Genomic DNA, 24,032 nt, shown 5'->3' with positions numbered 1-24,032 from the left:
CAGGGTAGAAGCCATTTATGGAAAGACTTTTGGAGGCAGTTTCCATTTATTGTCTTGTCATCAGAGCAGAGATGCTGACCAGTGAAACTCTATGAAAAGATAATGATTTATAAAGACATAGCTATCCACTACCATTAGAAAGCTAGCTGCTTTAACTTTTTTTCTAGCCTCTGTTACCTAGAATGCTTGTCCCCATCGACTGCCCCTCCCTTGTGACTCATCCTTTTCCCATAGAAAATTAAAATTTAATTGGAAAAGAGGAATATTCTTGTAATCTGCAGAAAGTACCAAACTCTAAACTTTCTCCCCAAGGACAGAGAGAATGATTTTTCTGGAGCAGCGGGTAAGAAAGCTATACCCAGTATCACTTTATATTTAGGCAAGAAACTGAAATAAGACTTCGGATCCCTAGTTTAAATTCCCTTCTTAGCATAGCAGCCTTGAGAATAAGTTCCTGATATTATTGGCCTGCTTGACTGTTTCCCCACATCACTGGGGGAAGGGGACATAGATAAAATATTCAGCATCATTGTATTTTCTTTTTGGTTCATCAGCATTTTTTTTTTTTTTTTAAACTCACTTGACATAAATAAGGTCCTGGCCTCAGTGAGCTAAGCCTTTGCAGAATCTGTATTCACTAATGAGGGATTTAGATTTCTGGTAGGATTTCTGGGCAGATAGTTTGGGTTTGTAAACTCTTGGAGGCAGGGATTCTGTTTTTCCTTTCTTCAGGCCCACTCAGCACAGAACTGATTTGTTTTAGACATTGATTTGAGGCTCTTTTTCACAAGTGTTGGTGTTGTGTGTGTGTGTGTATGTGTTTTCAAGCTCGTTCTGTGAGATGGGTGGTACCGACCTGGACCATGTTATGACCTGAGAGTCTTAATAAATAATAGACAGTGCCAGAGGATGACCGATTAGAAGGGATTGTCAAGCTCTGGCAGGTTTGCAGGAGTTAGAATGTGCAAGAGGAGAATGCTCTTCCCCCCCTTCCCTGTGTGACTTTTTCGCTATGCCCTTCCTCTCTCTTTTCTCCTCCCTGGTTTTTCTTCATTCCCCGAAGTTAATTCAGGCAGCAGTCGTTCACCAAGTGCCCACTGTATACATGAGGAAGACTAGAAATTTATCTGTTTTTTCTCATCCTGTATGGACCCACCTTGTTGACAGACCCAAATGTAGATATACTAATTTGCCCTTTTCCCCTCCTTTTAGATAATACAGATACATTTACATTACTTTTTGGGGAGACTAACCTCTGCTATTTGAATTCACACTAGGTGGGAGATGGGGGCAGGGTTTAGAGATGTACAGCCTCAGTACCTAACATCACCAGTGTAATATTCCTTGAGGCCAGCTCTATAATATCATATTAGTCCTATTAACTCTACTATTCTTCCTTACCGTCTCTCACTAAGATCTCAGGGGTTGAATGAACTCTAACTGCTCTGTGTTAGCGATAAGCATGTTGCAAATCACAAAACTGCCAGTAATTGCACTACAAATATTAAACATGTAATTGGGAAAGACTTTTTTGGTAAATACAAAGGCTTTTTGAAAAAAATAACCAAGGAAGGAGAGTTTACAGTATATCAAAACTCAAGTGGGTGGGTTATGGAATAGAACTTTCAATTTCTAATTATATACTGTTTGAGATAATGTAGGGACAGCCCCTGAGCTGTGAAGTTCAGTTTTTGAAAAGGCAGTGTAACATAAATGATTCATATCTCAAAATGGTCTGTGCGAAACTAACATTATTATGCAGGAGAAGAATCTTTCCGCATATCTTCCACCAATAATAAAAATGACAACAACAGCGATAACAAATGTTTATTAAGCCCTTACTCTGTGTAGCCTTTGTGCTAAATGCTGGTTACTAAGTTTCCCCTGTAAACATCACTCTCCTGTGTTCACTCTTCTGTGTGTGTGTGTGTGTGTGTCTGTATGTTCACTCTTAATAACATGATAGGTATAATTAGAAGTTGGAAATGAAATAATAATGGTTTATTTAATAAAGGGCTAAAGAGACCACCTGCCTTATCTCCTCTGCCAATCTACCTGATGGGTGCTGGTTGTAGTTACCCAGCGTCACCTTCAGCAGTGGAAGTCACTTTTATAATGTCCCTCAGCATCAGCAGGATACTCTACATAAGTGTTATTTTTGTAAAATATACAAAGGTGAGAACACATGGTTGTGAATGAAGACCATCTACAGTCAGAGTTCTGCTTTAGAAATTTTTAGAAATAAATAGCAGAGTGTAATGGTTAAAAGTTTGACTTCTGGAGTCTACTTTGCACACTGGCACATGGCAAACAGTAAATGTAGCTACAATTTTAACCAGCCATAATATATAATGGCCAGTAAATTATTTTTTTCCTTGCTATCAGAGCTGGTTGATAATTGAGGGGAAAAAAGTATATGTAATAATACAAGCATGGAGAAGTCTTTTCTATTTTATAATTTATAAATTTTTATTAAATATAAAATATTATTAGTAGTAAATAATAATTCTGTCTTCTCTTTGTCTCCATACTCTTTCTTGATGTAAATTCTCATCTCTGTCTTATTTACTTTCTTCTCCCAGTCATCCCCGCTTTTTAGTACCTATTGCAGGGTCCTGTTAAAATCTGTGCCTTTATTGTGTTTTATTCTGACCTAAAACTAAATTCCTAGTTCCAAAGGTGAAACTCCTTGGAGTTTTTTTCTGTGCTAAGCATTTTATGTGTATTAATTTATTTCCATTTCACAACAGTGCTGTGGGTTAAGTTTTTCTAAACATAGCAAGAAACCCAGAAGCCATAAAGGAAAAAGCTGATAAATTTAACCATGCCAAGATGAATTTCTTTGGGGAAAAAAAATAACCACAAGCAAGTAAAAATGGAAAAAAGCTAAGACAAATATTGTCACATGTATAATAAAGGATCATTTTCTGGTTCTATCAAGAAGAGCCCCTTTAAATCAGTAAGAAAAAAAAATCCAATAGAAAACGAACAATGACAAGCTGACAACTCACAGAAAAGGAAAAAAAAAAGTGGTCTGAAAACATGAAAAAGTGCTAGTCTCACATAGAAATGCAAACTAGAATGGTACCATTTTCCATGACTCAGATGAAAAAGTTTGGTAATATACGTAGTACTGGCAAAACTGGGAGAAAACGGGCTTTCACGCTTAATTCGTGGGAGTCAAAACTGGTACCTTCTTTTGAGTGTGGTTTGGCAAATTTGTCAGAGTAAAAAAAAGAAACTCTTGTCAAAGCAGTTTTATTTCTAAAATTTTAATTTACAGATATACTTGTAAAAGTGTATAAAGATGATTATAAAGGGTGTGATATGTGCATTATTTGTAATGACAAAAATCTATGAATAATATAAATGTCCTCTAATAGGGATTAAATTATGGACGATACATTCTTACAATGGAATAGTGTATAGCCATTAAAAAGAACGCTCGCACGGAAAGATCTTTGCGTTGTAGTAAGTGAAAAAATTGGGGTGTAGATCAGGATTGCATTTGTGTATGTGTGTGTTCCACACAGGCTGGCATAGAGAGAGTAGTGTGTTTGCACACATGCACACGTAGGTAAGTAAGTATATGTATGTATATGCACGAGACATTTCTCAAAGATTAGGAAACTGCTAACTGTAGTGACTTCTGACGATGCAAGGGAAACTTGGGGCTTTTTCTCTGAATTTCATACCTATCTGTGCTGTTTTAGTAAATGAATTTTAAAAGGTTTTAGAAAGTTTATGTTTGTGTTCTCAACAAGATTCTAAAGGACATTGAGTCTATAAAAAATTAGAGCTGCCTGAAGTAGTTGGCTGAGATAAGGAAAGATGAAACAGGATAGAAAAACAGGAAGATAAATAAGAAGATCTTGCTAGAAGCAGTAAAGAATGCCCTTGAGGCAGCCCTCCGAGTGGTGAGGTTGAGGACAAACCTGAGAAATTCTTCTAGAATCAATTTTAAAAAAGAAAGAGGGGATAACAGTGGTGACAGTAAGGGAACAGATCCCCCATAGGTGGTGGCGGCCCAGGCTGGATGACCGGTATTTAAAAATGAAGCAACCTCTGAGCCCGCAGTATTTCATTTAATGAAGACCAATAATGGAGGAAGATGCTGGGAGAGAGCTGTAGAGGGGAGACAGAATGGTTTTTCCCTTCGTTCACTTCATTAACCTGATAATTGTAGGTTTAAGGACTTTTTTTTTTTAAATACTGCAGTATAACCATTACTATAATTTTAAAATAATTAGGATCTTATTAGAATTAGGAGCAAGGTGTCTGCCTTCTGTATCACTGAAGTAGCTGTCTTTATCTGGTATGGGTATCGGTGTTATATTTGCTTCATGAAAGGAAGTGGTACGTTTTCCTTTCCTTTTGACTGTCTGGAATAATTTATAGAGCAGTGGGATGGTCTGGTCTTTGAAAGTTTGATAGAATTCCATTTTGAAACCATCTGGGCCTGGTGCTTTTCTGTGGGGTAGTTTTAAAATTGCTTTCTCTATTTTTATATAGAAATTGGTTTGCCTAAGTTTTCTCTCTAATGGACTCAGTTTTGGCAGTCTGTATTTCCCTAGATAATTATTCACTTCATCTAGATTTTATAATTTATTTGCACAGCAGTCTGCAAAGTAGTTTCTTTAAAAAATTTTTTTTCTTCTGTTTCAATGCTTATTTCCCCCTTGTCATTTCTTGTTTTGTGTATTTGTGATTTTTTTCTTGTTTTTGTACTCCTGAATAAGTTAACTAGTGGTTTGTCTATTTTGTTAATTTTAAAAAGCAGGATTTTTATAATTAGATCTACTACTTTTTTGTTTTCTTTTTCTTTGATTTTTGCTTATTTATTTATTTATTTATTTATTAGCTGCGTTGGGTCTTCATTGCTATGCGCGGGCTTTCTCTAGTTCTGGCGAGCGGGGGCTGCTCTTCGTTGCAGCGCGTGGGCTTCTCATTGCGGTGACTTCTCTTGTTGCGGAGCACGGGCCCTAGGCGTGCGGACTTCAGTAGTTGTGGCTCGCGGGCTCTGGAGTGCAGGCTCAATAGTTGTGGCGCATGGACTTAGTTGCTGCACAGCATGTGGGATCTTCCCGGACCAGGGCTTGAACCCATGTTCCCTGCGTTGGCAGGCGGATTCTTAACCACTGCACCACCAGGGAAGTCCTCTATCTTTTTTTTTTTTTTTTTTTTAATTTTTATTTATTATTTATTTATTATGTTTATTTTTGGCTGTGTTGGGTCTTCGTTTCTGTGTGAGGGCTTTCTCCAGTTGCGGCGAGTGGGGGCCACTCTTCATCGCGGTGCGCGGGCCTGTCACTATCGCGGCCTCTCTTGTTGCGGAGCAGAGGCTCCAGACGCTCAGGCTCAGTAGTTGTGGCTCACGGGCCCAGTTGCTCCGCGGCATGTGGGATCTTCCCAGACCAGGGCTCGAACCCGTGTCCCCTGCATTGGCAGGCAGATTCTCAACCACTGCGCCACCAGGGAAGCCCGGAAGTCCTCTATCTTAATGTTTTATACTTACAGTTGACCCTTGAACAACGCAAGTTTGAACTGCAAGGGTCCACTTATGCACGGATTTTTTTCAATAAATATGTAGTACAGTATGACACAATCTGCCATTGGTTGAAACCATGCAGTTGGAAGCAGAACTGTGGATATAGAGGGCTGACTATAAAGTTATATATGAATTTTCAATTGCGCAAGGATCGGTGCCTCTAAAGCCCATGTTTTTCGTGGGTCAACTGTAGTGTTTCCTTGCATTGTTTCTCACGAGATGTGTGTGTGTATGTACGTATGTATGTGTATATACATATATAATTTTTTTCTAAGATGTATATTTAAAAATTTTTTGTTGAAAACAGTTTTTTGAGGGGGTATTTAGGAAGGTTTGTATTTTTTTTAATCTAGTACTTACACCTTTTTGAATGTCCTTAGTCCTCTGTTTTGTTATTTAACTTTTATTATCAGGCTTATCAGATTTTTTTCATTATCCTTAAACACCCATCTATTGCCTATTGCCTGTACAACAATGAGGTTTTTTCTGTTTTCCTTTTCCCATTTTCTAGTTGTAGTAGTTCTACTGTGTCACAGTATATAACTGTTGTACATTAGTTTTCTACTCTCATTCCCATCTTTGTTTTAGTCTTACATGACATTTATAGATTATTAAATGCTCACCATCGGTTATTTTGTCAATGTTGCTTGTTACCATTTGGTTAGATAAAGTTTATCCTCTAGTAGATTCATCAGGAAAGACTGATAAGTACAGCATTCCCTTAGTTGTTGTATGTTGAAACTTGTTTTTTCTGTAGCTCTGATAGTTGAAGGATAACTTAGCTAGATATAAAATTCTTGGTTTACCCTTTTCTTTCATTGAGTTTTTAAAAAATGCTTGTTCATGTATCAACTTGCTTTATATGTTGGCTTTGAAAAGTCAGATGCTAATCTAATTTGTTATAGTAAGTTATTTGTTTTTCGTGGAGGCCTTGATTTTTTTCCATTTGTCTTTAAAGCGTAATAGTTTCATTAGAATAAGTGTCAGCGATTATTCTGGGCTAATTTTCCCAAGTACCTGGTGGACCCTTCCAATGTATAGATTCACATCTTATTTTATTTGTTTTCTCAATTTAGGTTTAAATATTAGTTCTGTTCCATTGCATTTCCCCCTCCCCCTTCCCCCAATTATATGTATGTTGTTTCTTCTTCGCTTGTCTTTCATATTAACCATTTTCTTTGTGATCTCTTTTACTTCTTTCTTCATCATATTTTATTCTCTTCATTGTTTTCCTACCTTTCTTTAATGCCACTTATTAGATTTTCATTTGAACTTATTCTCCTTTGGGTGCCTAGTAATTTAGTTTTCATTTCTGAGATGATTTTATTTTCCTTTTTCTTTCTGAGTTTGATCAGCTCCCTCTTCATTTTTTCCTACTTTTTTTCCATTTCTGTTTTTAACTTTTAAATTTCTTATTCAGAGTGTTTTTTCATATCCCCAAATCTTGTTTGAGTATATTTAATTCAGATTGGAGTGTTGTCTTATAGTTTTCTTCTGCATCATGGGTGTTTGTCTGGGGTAATTTTCAAAAGCTGACTGATGTGTGACTCTTCTTTTTTGTAGTAACTTTGTATAGACTTATTCACTTTTTTCCTATTTATTTTGTGGCTTTTAAATATTTTAAAGGTTCCTAATTCAATGGCCTCTTCTTCTGTCAGTTTAGAAAAATCCAGGGTTTTTTTTTTTTTCGTGGATTTGTGTATGTATTTGTGTTTGTGGTAGGGGACAGGTTATTTGTCCTCTGGGTTTTTTGTTTGTTTGTTTGCAGGTAAATAAATTTCCCCCTTCTACTTCCTTTCCTTTTTGTCACCTAATTGCCAAATGGATCCTGTCTCTTTTTTGCCTTTTTCTTCCCCAGAGACCATGCATTTCTAACACTACACCTTAAATCATTCCCCTTTCCTATAAATAGGGCTCTGATTTACAAGAAAACTTTTTCAGTATTTTCACACTTAAGGTGGACTTTCTCTTTCTGGAGGTGGTTTTACAGCAATTTTAGGCCTGCCACTAGCTCCCCTGTTCTCTCTGACATGCAGTTTTTCTCAGAATGCCCTTGGCTTGGCACAGAGGGTTGCAGTAAGAAGATGAGAGATCACTACTGAGATCTGGTATGTCTTCTTTTTTTACTTACAGGTAATTTGGAAGTTTGGGCATTCTCTGTCTCTACTTATGTTGAGGGCATGGTTAGGTTATTGTGTGGTTTTACTTGTTCTTTTTTAAAAATTCCATATTTAAAAAAAATTTCCCCTTAGTTTTTAATTTTTAAAAATTATTTATTTATTTATTTATTTATTCTGGCCACACTGTGTGGCATGGGGATTGAACCCGCGCCCCCTGCATTGGAAGCATAGAGTCTTAACCACTGGACTGCCAGGGAAGTCCCCCGTATTGTTTTTGAAGGATATGTGGGAAGGTGTGAATTTAGGCAGTCATCATTGTCCTTGGCTACCCTGAAGTCCAGGCACTGTTATAGGCACTTTATAAATATTAATTCATTTTATCCTCTCAACACCCTATGACACAGTGCTGTTGCTATTCCCACTTTATAGATGAGTTAACAGTTTAAATAACTAGCCTGGGGTCACACAGAGCTGAGATCTGAACCAAAGTAGTCTGGTTCCAGAGTCCGTGCTCCTACCCATAAAGCTTTGCCACCACATGCCAGCGATTCTCAGCTTTTTCACTTCTGGGGTCTCCTCTTTTTTTTTTTTAAACCATAAACCCAGTATTCTAAAGAGAATTGTTTCCTAACCTGTATTCATCATATAATAATTAGTTTTCCCTTTTTGTTGTAGAAGAAAACATATATGCCACTCTGCTTCAGACTACCACACCAAGTAACATAATTGTTTTGTAGCCAAAAGCAAGAGAGATTTGACATTTTAACTAGCTTATACAGATAGACAAATTGAAGATTAATGTAAGATTTTCACTATACTTTTTGAAAAGTTAAAAGTAACTGGAAGCCTTCCGTTATTGCTTTTTGATTCCTTAGGGCTGCGGGGACTCAGGTGGGAACCATAGATTAAAGAAGCTGTGGACAAGATTTAAAAAAAAAAAAAAAAGGGTAGTTTAGTAATCATACTGTATGCAAAAGTATTGGATGCTGGAATGATAGGTATCTTATAAATTCAGGTTGAGTTTTCCCTGGGCAAAATTCTGCCTCGATCTTCTGACAGGCTCTCAGAGGGAGTAAAAAGCAAACTAATATGTTTTCCTTTTGATCTGAACCCTGTGATTTTTCTCTAGGATAATCAGAATGATGTTTAGATTTTCCCCAAAATGCTAGTAAGATGCTATAGGAAAAATTAAAAAGAAAATAAATTTCAGTTAATGTAAACAACAGGAATGTTGATAGACTATGTCTAGATTCTTGCCTTTTCTGATTATTTCTTGTCAGAACAATCTTATAGTTATTGTTATGATTGTCAGTAATATCTAACCATTAGTGCTTAATATGTACCAGACACTCAGATGATTAAGCATCTCTTATTTAACATGTACCAGGGCTTCCTTCCCTGGTGGCGCAGTAGTTAAGAATCCGCCTGCCAATGCAGGAGACATGGGTTTGAGCCCTGGTCCAGGAAGATCCCACATGCCGCGGAGCAACTAACCCCGTGCGCCACAACTACTGAGCCTGCACACCTAGAGCCTGTGCTCCACAACAAGAGAAGCCACTGTAATGAGAAGCCCGCACACCACAACGAAGAGTAGCCCCCACTCGCTGCAGCTAGAGAAAGCCCGCGCGTAGCAACAAGACCCAATGCAGCCAAAAATAAATAAAAATTTAAAAATAAATAAATTAAAAAAAAAAAGATTTAACATGTACCAAATCTAACACTTGATTTTTCCTCTCCCCACCCTTTTTCCACATCTCGTACACGGTACCGTCAACCTTCCACTTGCCCAGACATGATACCTAGGAGTTGTTCTTACTCCTTTCTTTCTTTCCCATCTCATATGTAATAAATTAGGAAATCCTGTTGGCTACCCTTAAAATATTCCCAGTTGGACTGTTTATCACTACTCCTTCCACCACCTTGGTCCTTGGTCCCATCATCTCTTGCCTGGATTATCACAATAGCTTATTTAACTGATCTGTGTGCTTCTACCCTTGCACGATAGCTTGAAGGTGATTTAAAAATATAAGTCAGATCACGTTGCTCCTCTGTCTAAAACCCTCTAGTCCTTTCTCATTTCACAAAAAATAAAAGCTGAAGTTTTTACAGTGTCCTCTGAGGCCCTGCATCATCCGGCTTTTCATTACCTCTCTGGCCTCATCTACCGCTCTGTCCCTTGCCTGTTCTGCTCCAAGCATACTGGCCTCTTGAGTGCTTGAGCATGTCAAATACGGTCTGCCCCCGTGCCCTTGATCTTGTTCCTCCCTCTGCCTGATATGTTCCTTTCCTATATGGCTGCGTGTTGCTGCCTCATTTCTTCCAGGTCTGATCAAATGTTACCTTATTGCTAAGGCCCTCCCCACCACCCTATATAAATAGCATCCACCTCAGCCCCAATCCCACTGACCATGCCCCCAGCCCCCTCTACTGTGCTAGCAGGATCCCAAGCCCCTACCATGGGGAAGACAAGGAGGAGGCGGTGACCAAAGAGAGGAAGGGAAAGGGGTTGTGTTGGTGTTCTTATTTGCTACTCTACTAATAAGCATTTTAGCCGTGACGGTGTGGGAAGTAGTGCTGACAGAGTCCTTTGTTTTTCATTGGTCTATTTCTCTCTCTCTCAAGATGGTTTCACCCAAATATCACTGGCGTGGAGGCAGAAAACCTACTGTTGACAAGAGGAGTTGATGGCAGTTTTTTGGCAAGGCCCAGTAAAAGTAACCCTGGAGACTTTACACTTTCTGTTAGGTAAGTTGGAAGAAAAAAAGAGAATCCTGAGAGTGTTTTCCAGGGGGGAAATGTTAAGACCACATGTGGACAACTTGCGACCCTCATTTAGAGTCTGAAGGTCTGCCTGCTGCCCTGTGGGTGAGGCCTTGCCAGTGCCCTGGCCCACAGATCAGGTGTTATTCAGGCCTGCTGTGGGGTTCAGGACGTGGCCTCCTGGGAGTGATAGGCTCGGGGAGTCAGCAGAAGGGGCCTGAAGGGGGGCTTTTCTCTCTTGAGAGACCACTGAGGATGAGCTGGAGCATAACATAAGTTCTTAAGGCCTGGGTCGATCCTGGTTCAATCCAAAGCAAGGCTCAGTCCTTGTTCCCTGCACTTTTCCTTTCCCGTCTGTTGATTACTGAATGGGAAAAATACTTCCTAAGAGTTTCTTCAAACAGCCTCACAGATGTAGAAAACAAGCTTATGGTTACCAAAGGGGAAGGTGGGGCGGGGGATAAATTGGGAGTTTGGGATGAACAGATACACACTACTATATATAAAATAGATAAACAACAAAGGCCTACTGTATAGCTCAGGGAACTATACTCAATATCCTGTAATAGCCTATAAGGGAAAAGAATCTGAAAAAGTATATAACTGAATCACTTTGCTGTACACCTGAAACTAACACAACATTGTAAATCAATTATACTTTAATTAAAAAAAAGAAAGAAAGAAAGAAAGAAAGAAGGAGAAGAGTTTCTTCAGATCACTTTTCTTTTTCAAGAAATAAAACATCACTGAGGAAGTTGTGGTCCCGTTTGTTCCCCTGCCCAGTCCCATTCCCCTCCCTCTTTCCTCAGAGGAAACCACCATCAAGAGGTTGGTATATCTCCTTCCTGAACATGTTTTTATACTTGTACTGCATTTGTACTATGTGTGAATGATATGAGGTTGGTTTGTGTGTTTTTAGAATTCATATCCATGGCTGAGACTACCTTTAAATTTTTTTTGAGTTCTGTGCTGATACATATAGATCTAATTATTAACTTTAATGGCTATATAATATTCGAAGGTGTGCATATACCACAGTTTATCCCATCCTCTATTGTTGGACACTGAGTTGTTTTTAGTTTGTTTAAAATTGTTTTGAACAGTATTGCCGACATCTGTTACATGTCTCTTTGGACACATGTGGGAGAGTTTTTCTAGAAATTGACTTTCTCTTATATACTTATTCTCCGTACTCTAGCTCATTCCAGGAGCCAGAACTGAACTGCTCTATGAATTTGCTTTTATTATTATTTTTTTTAAATAAAGAAGTAAGGAAAAGATGTTCTGAGGATTTATTTAGGACCCCTTCGGGATTTGGGAAGTCCCTTTTTGGTATCGATTAGTTTCTCAAGGAGCTCACATTGTTGGCTTTTACTTCTGTTTTGCTACAAGGAGAGGGCAGAAGCCTTCATGAATTTTTCCAGGCTTATCCTAGCACAGACTTCTAACCTACAGTTGAGTGACATTTGACCTGTAAGAGTTTGGATGGAGATTATATAATAATAACAACAATGATGTTGAGGAGGAGGAGGAGGATGATAACAAACGTTACTGAGGGCTTGACATATTCCAGGCCATCTTGCTAAGCACGCTGCACATATTTTATTTAATCTCTCCAACAACCTATGAATAAATACCACTATTATCTTCATCTTAGGGGTGAGTAAGCTGAAGCACAGAGGTTAATTTACAAAGCTGGTTTCATAGCTAGTAAGTGGCAGAGCTGGGACTACAGAACTGGTGAGGTTTTTTTTTTTTTTTTTCCTCAACTTTTTATCTTGAGAAATTTCAGACCTATAGGAAAGTCAAAAGATGAGTACAGTGAATACCCACATTCCCTTTACCTGTTAACATTTTGCCATGTTTCCCCTTTTTCTCTGAGTGTGTGTTTGTGTGTATGTATATACTCTCCCCTCCCCCAACCTTTTGAAAATTAGTTGCAGATGTCAGGATGCTTATTTTTACCTCTGCGTACCTCAGTGTGCATGTCCTATGAACAAGGACATCCTGTATAACTACAGTATCATTATTATATTTGAGAAATTTTAAGTGATTCCATAATGTTATCTAACACACAGTCCATATTCAAATTTCTCTCATCATTTCAATAGTGGATTTTGAAGCCATCCCTTTATTTCACATCAGGAAGCACATAATATCTGTTTGCCCCGTCTTCTGGAGTATCATTGCTTCTAGGCCCTTATAGTAGACAGAGCTGGGAAATACTTATATATTTAAAACCAAATTTTAAATATATCAGTATCAATAAATATATAAATGTATATCAAACAAGTTTGATAGCTCCAGTTCAGCCCAGTTTCCTTACCTTTTCCCATTCCGTATTTGTGTTTCCCTTCTGTAGAGAGAACCGTGTTTCACAGCAGCATCAATGTGTGACCGCATTTGCCCAGTCTTATAATACAAAGATAGTTTCAGAATTACTATACCATTATCATTTCTAATTACAAACCCATTAAGTAAAGTTCATGATTTATCTGGAGTGTTTCTGTTCACAGCATATATCCCACTAAGGGTGTACAATCTGTACTGTGTTCGAAAGCTACAGGAATTAATTTTCTGTGTAGTTATGAACTTACTGCAAAGTTAGAGTCATTTCTTTCTTTCTGTATTCAGTTTTTTGGTTTTGTACTCATTTTTTTGATCCTTGTTGATTTTATTTTTTGAATATGTGAAACATTTACAAGATTTAAAAGTCAAACTGTATAAAAAGGTATATTCTGACAAATCTTATTCTTATCCCTACCCCGTGTACCTTATTTCCATCCCTGTAGGTAACCAGTTTTATTAATTTATGGTTTATCTTTCTGCGTTTCTTTTCACACATGAAGTGGAATACTAAATCTATTTCTTTGTAGTTTACTTTTTTCACTTACAGAAATCTTTTAGTGATCTCTCTCATTTTTTAAATTAACTGCATAGCATGTAACTTTATACAATTTCCTAAAAATGGGAATTTAGTTATTTCCAATATTTTACAATGATAAATAATACTGCATTTAATATGATAACATTTTGCATATGTTTTGTGCTTTTGGAAATGTATCTTCAGAGGTGAATTCCCGGGAGTGAGATGACTGGGGCAGAGAGTCAATATATATTGGTATAGTTTTTCCAAATTCCCCTCCACAGTGATTGTACCATTTTGCATTCTCACCAGCAGTGTCTGAGGGTCCCTATTTTTCCACAGCTTCCAGCTGAGTGTTGTCAAGCTTTTCACTTTCGTCAACCTGATAGGTGAGAAATGGTATCTCAATGAATTTTAATTTCTCTTATGATTGAAGCTGAACATCTTTTAATAAGGTTAAAGGTCATTTGTATATCTTTTTGTTGAACTGTCTTAGAACCAGTGCTTTTAACAACTCTTAAACTGCCAAGTTTCACTTTATATATGTTTTCTTATGTATATGATGTATATTATAGACACTGAGATGCATGTGTGTGTGTGTGCATGCATAAATGACAAGTTTATTGTTCTAGTTTTCTACAGGTGATCTAATCTTTTTGTTATGTGCCCATGCTGAAAATTTGATGATTTAAGTTGCCTTAGTTAGTCAAGGAAGAGCCCCTTTTTTTAATTTTGAGGAAAAAAAATACAGAAAAATACAAAAAATTATGTCCAATTACCCATATTGTATTTATTGCCAGTCATTTTTTTCTTCAAAATAAAATGTAAAAAAAAGCAAAATTTCCATTTTTCACCACCCTTCCTGCTGTTCTTCTCTTTGCCACAGAGACAGCTACTTTCTGAGTTTGGTGTATTTCTTTCTAGTTCGTTAAAAAAAAGTGCATATAATATAATAAGTAATATAACATAAAAGTAATATAATAATAAAATAGAATATATATGTATGTCTGTGTCATGAATAATGTATAATATTACTTGTGTGCGTTCTGAAATTTTCATAAATGGTACATGCTGAGCATATCATTCTGCATTGTGCTTCTTTCATGCAATATCATGTTTTATTTTGGCTGCGCTGTATGGCTTACGGGATCTTAGTTCCTCAACCAGGGATTGAACTTGGGCCCCTGCAGTGAAAGCGCCGAGTCCTAACCACTGGACTGCCAGGGAATTCCCAGTATCATGTTTTTGAGATCCATCTATTTTGCTTTATAGTCCATACCTGAAATATCTGTTTTTGTGATATGTTAAGTCAAGGTTAGAGATAGAAAGCTGAGGTGTTAAAATAGAATCAGGTGTAGCTGGAGGAGAGAGACCCGAAGTGCCTTTTTTACCCACTGGAAAAGACTGTAACCAAAAATTAGAAGTAGATATTGTTATTAACATTGTAGGACAATTTTTCTTACTTTCCTTCGTTTCCATTTTCCTTTATCTTTAGTAGAAGTGTGTTTATATTTAACAGAGGCTTCATCAATAACACTATAGGGTCAGACTAAAAAATAAATATAGGTCAGTGATTACCATTTTGGGGTTGCCAGACCCCTTGGGTCCACAAAGATGATTATGGGTGTCCTTGAGATGTACTTAGTAGTACAGAAAACCAAATGGAAATCATCAAAGTGCCTAGGCTAACTAAAATACCAAGTTTTAGAAACTTTTGGCCAGTGTTGTCAATTCATTGGGTTGACATACTAGCTATCTCACTTTGGAAACTCCGTTAATTATATGTCTTTAAAATGATTTTTAAAGATACGATTATGTATAGTATCTTAAGTGTATAGTGAGATGAATTTTGACAAATGTGTTTATCAATGCAACCAAAACTCCAATCAAAATCTTGAGTATTTCTATCACCCTAGAAAGTTTCTTGGTGCCGGTTTCTATTCTCCCTCCCCCTAGGAGGCAACCACTCTTCTCTTTTCTATCCCCATTGACTAGCTTATTCTACAATGTCATATAAATGAAGTCATACAGTATATATTCTTTTGTGTCTGGCTTCTTTCTCTTAACGTAATGTTTTTGAGCTTCACCTAAGTTGATTGTATATATCAATGGTCCTCTCTCTCTTTTATTTAAATTCCTGTGTGATATTTCATTGTATGAGTATTTGTGTATCCATTTTGGCCATAAATATTTGACCTTTCAATTTTTTCTACTACAAAAAGGCTGCAATGAATATTCTTGTACAAGGCTTTTGGTAGCCATGCAGTTTCATTCCTTTGGGGCAAAATACTAGGAGTGGGTTTACTGGATTATAAGGTAAATGTACGTTTAATTTTAGTGATATTTGTCTTGATTAATTAATGATGAGAAAAATGATTGTCACTTAATATACGCAGAGCCCTTTGTGTTGAAGTGGTTGACTGTGTGGTTATTTCACTCACTGCATTTGTTTAGGAAAAGCGTAAACTTGTACATTCCTTGGGTTTGTTTCAATGTTTAGGTGAAATCTGATAATGAATATGAGATCCATTTTTACTAGTATAGCTCTTTATTTGTCTTTTCCCCCCACTTTTCTAATGGACTATTTTAGAAGAAATGGAGCTGTCACCCACATCAAGATTCAGAACACTGGTGATTACTACGACTTGTATGGAGGGGAGAAGTTTGCCACTTTGGCTGAACTGGTCCAGTATTACATGGAACATCATGGGCAATTAAAAGAGAAGAATGGAGATGTTATTGAGCTCAAATATCCTCTGAACTGTGCAGATCCTACCTCTGAAAGGTCAGTTACATTTTCGTAACTGCAGAGTCTGCATCTCTCCCGTGCCATAGGTGTGAGGTGAATGCATTATGGGGGTTTGACTTCTGTTTCTCATACTGTAATCTTAAAAGTGTTACTAAAGTAAGAGTAATAGAATCAGATTATTCTGAGTGGCCTTTTCTTGCAAAAGCTTCAGTCAGTGTTACTTACACTCGTTCTACAGAAGTCTCAGACTATTCCTGTATATACTTGATACATGCAGTAATTTTAAGATTATTGAACTTGAGCGTTATTGAACTTTGAGCGTTAGGAGAGGAAAACAAATGATAATAGGAACACCAAAATAGCAGTTCCCTGTAGTAGCTTCTGACCAGCTATTCAGCAATGCCACCAACAGATGTCAGTTTAAGCTCAGAAGTGGGAAAGCAGAGAACTCGGTCAGATTTTTCATCAGTTCTTTTATGTTATATCCACAAATGTGTGAGAATGACCCTAATTAGAGGGAATTGTATTATTTCAGAGATCTTTCCCCAGTGTTGGAACTAAGCTGATAAAAGCTGGGGCTTGACTTAACTTGCATTGATTTTATTGGTTTTCTGCATTCCCAGTCTCTTCTCTCTGACTCAGTACCAAATCAGGGTCTCTTAATTAGGTTTGAATATTTTCTGTCTTCAAGTAGGTTTCTTCTACTTATACCTTTGTGTCACTGGTATTTTATGCTGATAATAGTTTTCCAGCCAAATTATTAAGCAAAAGGCTGTCAGCCAACTCTGTGCAGTTTATTTAATTTTATTCTGTTCAGTTGAGGGTAGATGAAAAATACCTTGAAGTATATTCCTTTAGTGTTGAGCCATTAGCACTATGTGCTATGATCATGCTTGTTTCCTCACCAAGATCCTGAGGGAAAAAGCCACATTATTAATATGACTATGTTAAGATGTTTTCTGTAGTAGCTTAGAGTAGCATTGTCTCAAAGTTTGACCTCAGACGGCCTACATTAGGACTCTGCTGTGCTGGTTAAAAATGCAGATTGCTGGGCCCCATTCAGACTTAGTGTATTGGTATCTCTGATTGTGAGGCATGGGAATTCACATATTTAGCAAAATCCCTTGCCTCTACTCCAAGTCTTATGTGCATTAAAATTTGAAATGATAACCCAGTAGATAGTCCAAAGATGTTGACAGCAAACTTGGAGGCTATTGAAGTATAGATTGGAAATCTGGAAAAGCTTGGAATGCTTGAACTAATTTATAACGAAGATCCTTTTTAATGTAGTGTTTGCATGCCAAAGCAAGGGCAAACATTCAAGTGATTCTCTGTCGCTACCATAACTCTCTATTATAACTTCTTTAAATGACTGTGATTAAATAGTTGGTTCTTTTAGGGTTTGGCAGTGGAGAAATGACAAACTGCCTTTTTAAAAGATGGGGGATTTAAAAGAAAATAGGAAAGATTGAGGATATTTGCCTCCAAATGACTGTGGGCTCATTTAAGGAGTTTAATGGTCATTTTTTTTTTTTTTTTTTTTTTTGGCCACACCACGTGATTTGTGGGATTTTAGTTCCCTGACCAGGGACTGAACCTGGGCCATGCCAGTGAAAGCCCAGAATCCTAACCACTAGGCCACCAGGGAACTCCCCTAATGGTCACTCTTAATATCTTTGTCATTTTTTTCCTGCCTGCTTGGGATGCAAATTCTGGCTTATGTGGAATGGATCAATCTCTTGGAGGAACGTGCCTGTTTTTAATTGTGTTGAGTAGAGGTGACTATGTATGGTAGTTTTGTGAAAGAATGTTGTGAGCCCATGGCAGAACTCAATTGATTTTTCATTTAAAAAAATTTAGGTGGTTTCATGGACATCTGTCTGGGAAAGAAGCAGAGAAATTGTTAACCGAGAAAGGGAAACACGGTAGCTTTCTTGTGCGGGAGAGCCAGAGCCACCCTGGAGATTTTGTTCTCTCTGTCCGAACCGGAGATGACAAAGGGGAGAGCAATGACGGCAAGTCTAAAGTGACCCACGTTATGATCCGCTGTCAGGTAAAGCCCGGATTGAACTGTGGGTCTGGCGAAATGTCATCTTTGGGTGGTTTTTCTGCTGGGAGAAGACCGACACCATTACTTCCAAAGTCATTTAGTTAAGGGCTTCTACACTTTTAGTACCTTGTTAATTATAACTGTTTCATCATTTCAGAACTTTATTAAATTACTTATTTCCTCTCTATCTCTGGCAGATTAAGTCATGCCTCAGTACATCACCTTCTGCCCTGCAGTATTTTTTTTTTTCCTTTGGCTGCATCACGCAGCTTATAGGATCTTAGTTCCCCGACCAGGGATTGAACCCAAACCCTCGGCAGTGAAAGCACAGAGTCCTAACCACTGGACCTCCAGGGAATTCCCAGCCCTGCAGTATCTCAATCTGTGCTTGGTTACAGCTGGAGTCTGCCTCTGTCTCAATTTCTAAAGCGATGGCCTCAGCTTCTCCCTTGGGTCAGCACAGTCTAGCCTGTGACTACATGTACTTTCATATTATAGAATTCTGGTTAAGGCTGGGAGAACTGAACTCACCATTTCTTGTTTTTAATGTGATGGCTGGACCAAGGAGGTTGGTTCTTGGTCAACTACATCAAAGTTTGTTTTGACATAGTTTCCTAAATAGCAACTGTCTATTCACTTATTTCTTCAGTTTTTCAATAAGATAAAAAAAAAACCCCAAAAAACCCAGCTTTATTGAGATACAATTCACACACCATACAATTCACCCTTCTAAAGTGGACAATTTGGTGGTTTTTAGTATATTCACAAATTATGCAGCCAACAACATTAATTCCAGAACATTTTCATCACCCCAAAAAGAAACCCTGGGTTCATTACCAGTCCCTTCCCGTTTTTCCCCCTCACCCCAGCTCTTGGCAACCACTAACCTCTTTGTTTCAATGGATTTGCCTATTTTGTATATTTTATATAGATGGAATCATGTAATATGTGGCCTTTTGTGACTGACTTCTTTTACTTAGCATGTTTTTCAGGGTTTATCCATGTTATAGCATGTGTCAGTAAACTATTGGCAAACATTTTGTTGTATGGATATATACCACATTTTGTTTATCCATTAAAAGATTAATGGGCGTTTTGGCCCATTAATTATTATGAATAATGCTGCTATGAACATTATGTACATTTATGTATTTATCATTTTGTGATATTCTCTATTTGATGAGATATCATGTTCATATTTTCTTTTAATTTATAGTTTCCTTTAGTTCTTTGAATATATGTATACTAGCTGGTTTAAAGTCTTTGTCTGGGCTTTCTCAAGGACAGTTTCTGTTGAATGCTTCCCACCCCCCCCCACCCCCACCCCCAAGTATGGATCATATTTTCTTGTTTCTTTGCATGTCTCATAAGTTTTTGTTGGAAACTAGGCATTTTCAATAATATAATATAAATCCTTTGCCCTCCTTTCTGAGCCAGTATTATTTGTTGTTGCTACTTTTTATTGTTCCTGTAGTTGTTGTTGCTGTTTGTGTGTTCAGTGACTTTCCTGTCTTTGTCTTTTGTGGCCACTGAAGTCTTTGCTTGGGTAGCTTAGTGATCAGTTAATGATTGAACAGAGATTTCCTTAAATGCCTTGAAACATTAAATCTCCCAGCCTTTGCCAGGGAGGCTGTGTGTGTGTGTGTGTGTGTGTGTGTGTGTGTGTTGGGGCACGACTGCTTTCAGTGCTCTGGCACCTTAAAACTCTGCCTTAGCCTTCACTTCCTGCTTGCACAGAACCTCAGGATCAGCTAGAGGTAAAGATTAGGGCCTTTTTGGATCTTTGCTGGACTTCACACAGCCATGTACATGCACATGCACATGTCCTTCTAGATTCTCAAGGATATGTTGGAGGTTTTCAGAGCCCGCTGTGGACGTTGCCTGGATTTTCCTTTTAAGTTTTTGATCAATCTCTTATTTGCCTTGACTGGTATTGCTGCCTTAGGCCGCTGTGGTATTAAACAATTGCTGCTAATTGTTTTTGGGAGATCCCCTGAAGGCAGGCTGAGTAAGCTGTAAGGCAATCAAATAAAGACAAGCTCTGAAAATAAGGCTTTCCCAGGGATCTGCTAAACAGATGAGATAGTGATAATTGTCTAGGGATAGGTCTGGAAAGAGCTCCAAATCCATCTATCTACCCCGGTTATGCTAAGCTGCTTTGTTTTCACAGCTACTGTGGTTATGAGACTATTGGTTTTCAAGGCTACCAAGAAGCTGGGGAGAGGTAGGTGGGAATAGGGCAAGTTAAAAGGCAACAATTTGTTGTTATTATCAAGGTTCAATCTTTTTCTTGAATAAATGCTCCTTGAACTTTATTGGTTAACTTTCAGAGTTCTGAAAAAGTTGATGACAATTTTTGCCAGGGTTCTTGTTACTTTTGTGAAAGAGCAGATTTTCAGAGGTCCTTACTCTGTCATTCTGAAAGTGCTTCTTCCCCGCTCGCTCGATTTATTTTTAAATAAAAGGTCATACCCAAATATCTTCATATATCATTTCTAGGGTTTTGTATTTTCTAAGTTTAACCATTTTCCTGTTGTTTTCCTGAAACAGCCTATTCTGGTCTCCTTGTCAGAAAAAATTTCCTGGTCTCTGTTTATAATTTCCCTTTTAAGTTTTCATTAGAAGATGAAAGTAAAGGCTTGTATATTGGGCTTCAATGCTGCCTCACCAGCCTTAGAGTTTGTTGTGTTTCAGAGAGAAGTAGTTATTTATCTTCTGTTCAGCAGCCTTGTGTATAGTCACTTAGCCTAGAGTATAAGTAAATAGTAAACATGGTTTTTCTTTTTTTTTTTCTAGCTATTTAGTTAACCTATGAGGGAGAAACTTCTTTGTGGCCTAGTTAGTGTTGGATACTTACTTAGAGCTTCTCACACCTCACAATGAACTCTTTTACATTGAATCTGCTTCTCCATTTTCATCATCTTTGTTGCTTCCCTTTCTTTGTGCTCTTACAGCTCTTCAATCTTTCCATTATTGGGGGAGAGTTAGTCTCTGTACTTGAGTTGGGAAAAACAGTAATTTAACATAAAGGTCATGAACATAATTTTTTTTTTTTGTCTTGAAAGGAACTGAAATATGATGTTGGTGGAGGAGAACGGTTTGACTCTTTGACAGATCTCGTGGAGCATTACAAGAAGAATCCTATGGTAGAAACATTGGGCACAGTACTGCAACTCAAGCAGGTAAGCATTTTGGAAAGCTAAACTCCCCCTCCTTATAGAGTTTAAGTCCGAACATAGAATATTCCAAACAGACAGAAGTAGAATAGCATCGTGAACCTCCATGTACCCATCACCCAGCTTCAATTACGATCAACTCATCAAATCTTGTTTCATTTATTACTCCACTCACTACCTTCTTCTTGTAGTATTTGGAAACAAATTCTAGATATTACATCATTTTCATGATTATCTCCATATGTAATTCTAAAAGGCCTTATGGAGTTTTTAAAGCAAAGTTTTTATCAAATTTTCATTGTAGATGCCCCTTTGGTTACCTTTAGGTGATCATACCTTTACATTTTGGAGTTATTGCTGTTTCAAAGCTCACACTTATTACTTAGTGGCAAATGATACCATCTCTAACATTGTGGTCTATTTATAAAGAAAAATAGGTTTGAATTTATATCAGCAAAGTGTGTGGAGATTGAAGAAAGATATATTTCCTGAAAGAACAGAAAGGAAAGTGTGAAACTCTATTTGAAAACTTTTACTGTGAACTTCCTGTCCTTGCCTCTATGAACACCAACATAGAAGTCTTTTTTTTTTTTTTTTTGCATTAACACTTTTTTCTGTAATACTTTCTTCATTTCACACCAACTGCTGAATTTGATTAGCCCCTCAACACAACTCGTATCAATGCTGCTGAAATAGAAAGTCGGGTTCGAGAACTAAGCAAATTAGCTGAGACCACAGATAAAGTCAAACAAGGCTTTTGGGAAGAATTTGAGGTAAGTTATTAAAAAAATTTTTTTTACATGATTTATTAAATCCTGTTCTTAATGGAAGAGAAGTTGGTTTCATGTTTGGGATTGGATCTGAAAGACTCGGATCTGCGTCCTTTCTTAATTTGGCCATTGATTGACATGGAACAAGTTGCTGAGGGGGCTTTTTCACATAGAGTGGCGTTATGTTCTGGGAGAAGGGAGTTGGCAGTTAATATTAAATGGATGAGCCAATAGCTCCATTTGGGTCTTTTGGTTTGGACTGCTGGCAAAACCCCAGAAAAAGAAAAGAATCTAATTCTTCGGAAGATTTCCAGCATTGGCTGGGGTCTTTAGAAAGAATCTATAGCTTTACTGCAGTGAATAAGTGAAAGACAGTTATCTCATGGTGGCTTTAAACTGGGAGTTGAAATTTATAACTTTGAGAGGTTAAGTGAACTGATTTCTTTCCTGAAACCAGCTTGGGTAGGAGAATGTCTCCAGTGGGAGTGGGCTGTGTTCCTGTTGCACTGAAGTTTGTCACCTGCCAACTCATTGTAATTTTATTCTCTCCGTTATCATCTCTGTGACAGAAAACTTCGTCAAAAACAATTTTTTGTGTGTGTGTGCCATATTTACCTTCATAGTTATTCTTAGCATGTCGCACAGTGCCTGGTACACAGCAGAAACTCCATAAATGTTTGTTGAATGAGTATTTACATTTAGCTAATATTTATGTTATTTTATTAATACTACTCTGTTTATGGGAATGATTATTCCATACTTTTTGTAGGACTTTAGAATTCATAAATATTTGTGGAATGAATGAACAAATGAATGGCCACATGAAGTCCTTTTAACCACAGTATGTCAGATCAACTTGGTGAGATATTATTTCCATTTTACAGACGAGGAGCCTCAGACTCAGGGAGGTTAAATAAATTGTCCAACTTCTGTACCACGAATATTGATTGAATTGCAGCACTGAGGATGTGTACAGAATAGAACAGTCATGGTCATTGCTGAACATTGCTAACCAGGGACTTGACCTCACATTTATTCTTTTATACCAGCATTGGGTTAGTCACCAAGGACACCATGGTGAACAAGATGGACAGGGTTTCGTCTTTAAGGAGCTTTGAGTTGAGAGAGGGATAAGTACAGAAATTTTAGAAATCTTACATCAAAATTTGAATGAAAAGCCTATTTTTAAAAACTTTTTATTATGCAAAATTTCAAATATATACAGAAGCAGAGCAAATTGTATAATTATAGCAATATATACCTATCACTCAGCATTAACAATTGTTGATATCTGGCCAGTCTTTTTATTTATTAATAAATTAATTAAATTAATTAATTTATTTTTGGCTGCGTTGGGTCTTCGTTGCTGTGCGTGGGCTTTCTCTAGTTGTGGCGAGCAGGGGCTACTCTTTGTTGCGGTGCGCGGGCTTCTCGTTGCGGTGGCTTCTCTTGTTGAGGAGGAGGGCTCTAGAGCACAGGTTCAGAAGTTGTGGTACATGGGCTTAGTTGCTCCGCAGCATATGGGATCTTCCTGGACCAGGGATCGCACCTGTGTCCCCTGCATTGGCAGGCAGATTCTTAACCACTGCGCCACCAGGGAAGCCCCTGGCCAGTCTTTTTAAACTACACCCCACTTAACTCCCCCAGCCCTGGCTTATCTTGAAGCAAATCCCAGATTTTATTTCATCTGTAACTATTTCATTAAAAATAATTATAACCAGAATATCATTATCACTCTTAAAACTATTAACAATAATTTCTTAGTATTAACACATATCAGTCACTGTTCACATTTTCTTGATATACACACACACACACACACACACACACACACACACTTGCAGATTGTTTGAATTGGGAAGTGTTTTTTCCCCACTTGATTATGAAAAAAATTTGAATATAAAATAGATTTGTATAAAGAACCCCCATGTACCATTATCAGTTTCACCAGTTACCCCAGATATCACATGAAATATCATAAATATTTCAGTAT

General features: G+C 37.6%; 1 protein-coding gene across 4 annotated transcripts in view; it reads left to right on the top strand.

The window, feature by feature from the left end:
- PTPN11 (protein tyrosine phosphatase non-receptor type 11) overlaps window positions 1–24,032 on the top strand; it is a 73,485-nt gene that overhangs the window by 6,000 nt on the left and 43,453 nt on the right. For 2 of the 4 annotated variants that reach the window (XM_059893881.1, XM_059893879.1), the window contains exons 2-6: window positions 10,291–10,413; window positions 15,888–16,079; window positions 17,904–18,096; window positions 21,159–21,275; window positions 21,929–22,042. In XM_059893881.1, the coding sequence (XP_059749864.1) occupies window positions 10,291–10,413; window positions 15,888–16,079; window positions 17,904–18,096; window positions 21,159–21,275; window positions 21,929–22,042 (739 nt within the window). Of the gene's footprint in view, window positions 1–10,290; window positions 10,414–15,884; window positions 16,080–17,903; window positions 18,097–21,158; window positions 21,276–21,928; window positions 22,043–24,032 lie in introns of all 4 variants that reach the window. The other 2 variants (XM_059893880.1, XM_059893878.1) reach the window with 1 other exon arrangement.

The sequence above is a fragment of the Balaenoptera ricei genome, chromosome 14 (genome assembly GCF_028023285.1).
Source record: "Balaenoptera ricei isolate mBalRic1 chromosome 14, mBalRic1.hap2, whole genome shotgun sequence".
Classification (NCBI taxonomy): Eukaryota; Metazoa; Chordata; class Mammalia; order Artiodactyla; family Balaenopteridae; genus Balaenoptera; species Balaenoptera ricei.
Note: the sequence above shows the minus strand (reverse complement) of the source record. Positions and strands in the feature narration are given on the sequence as shown.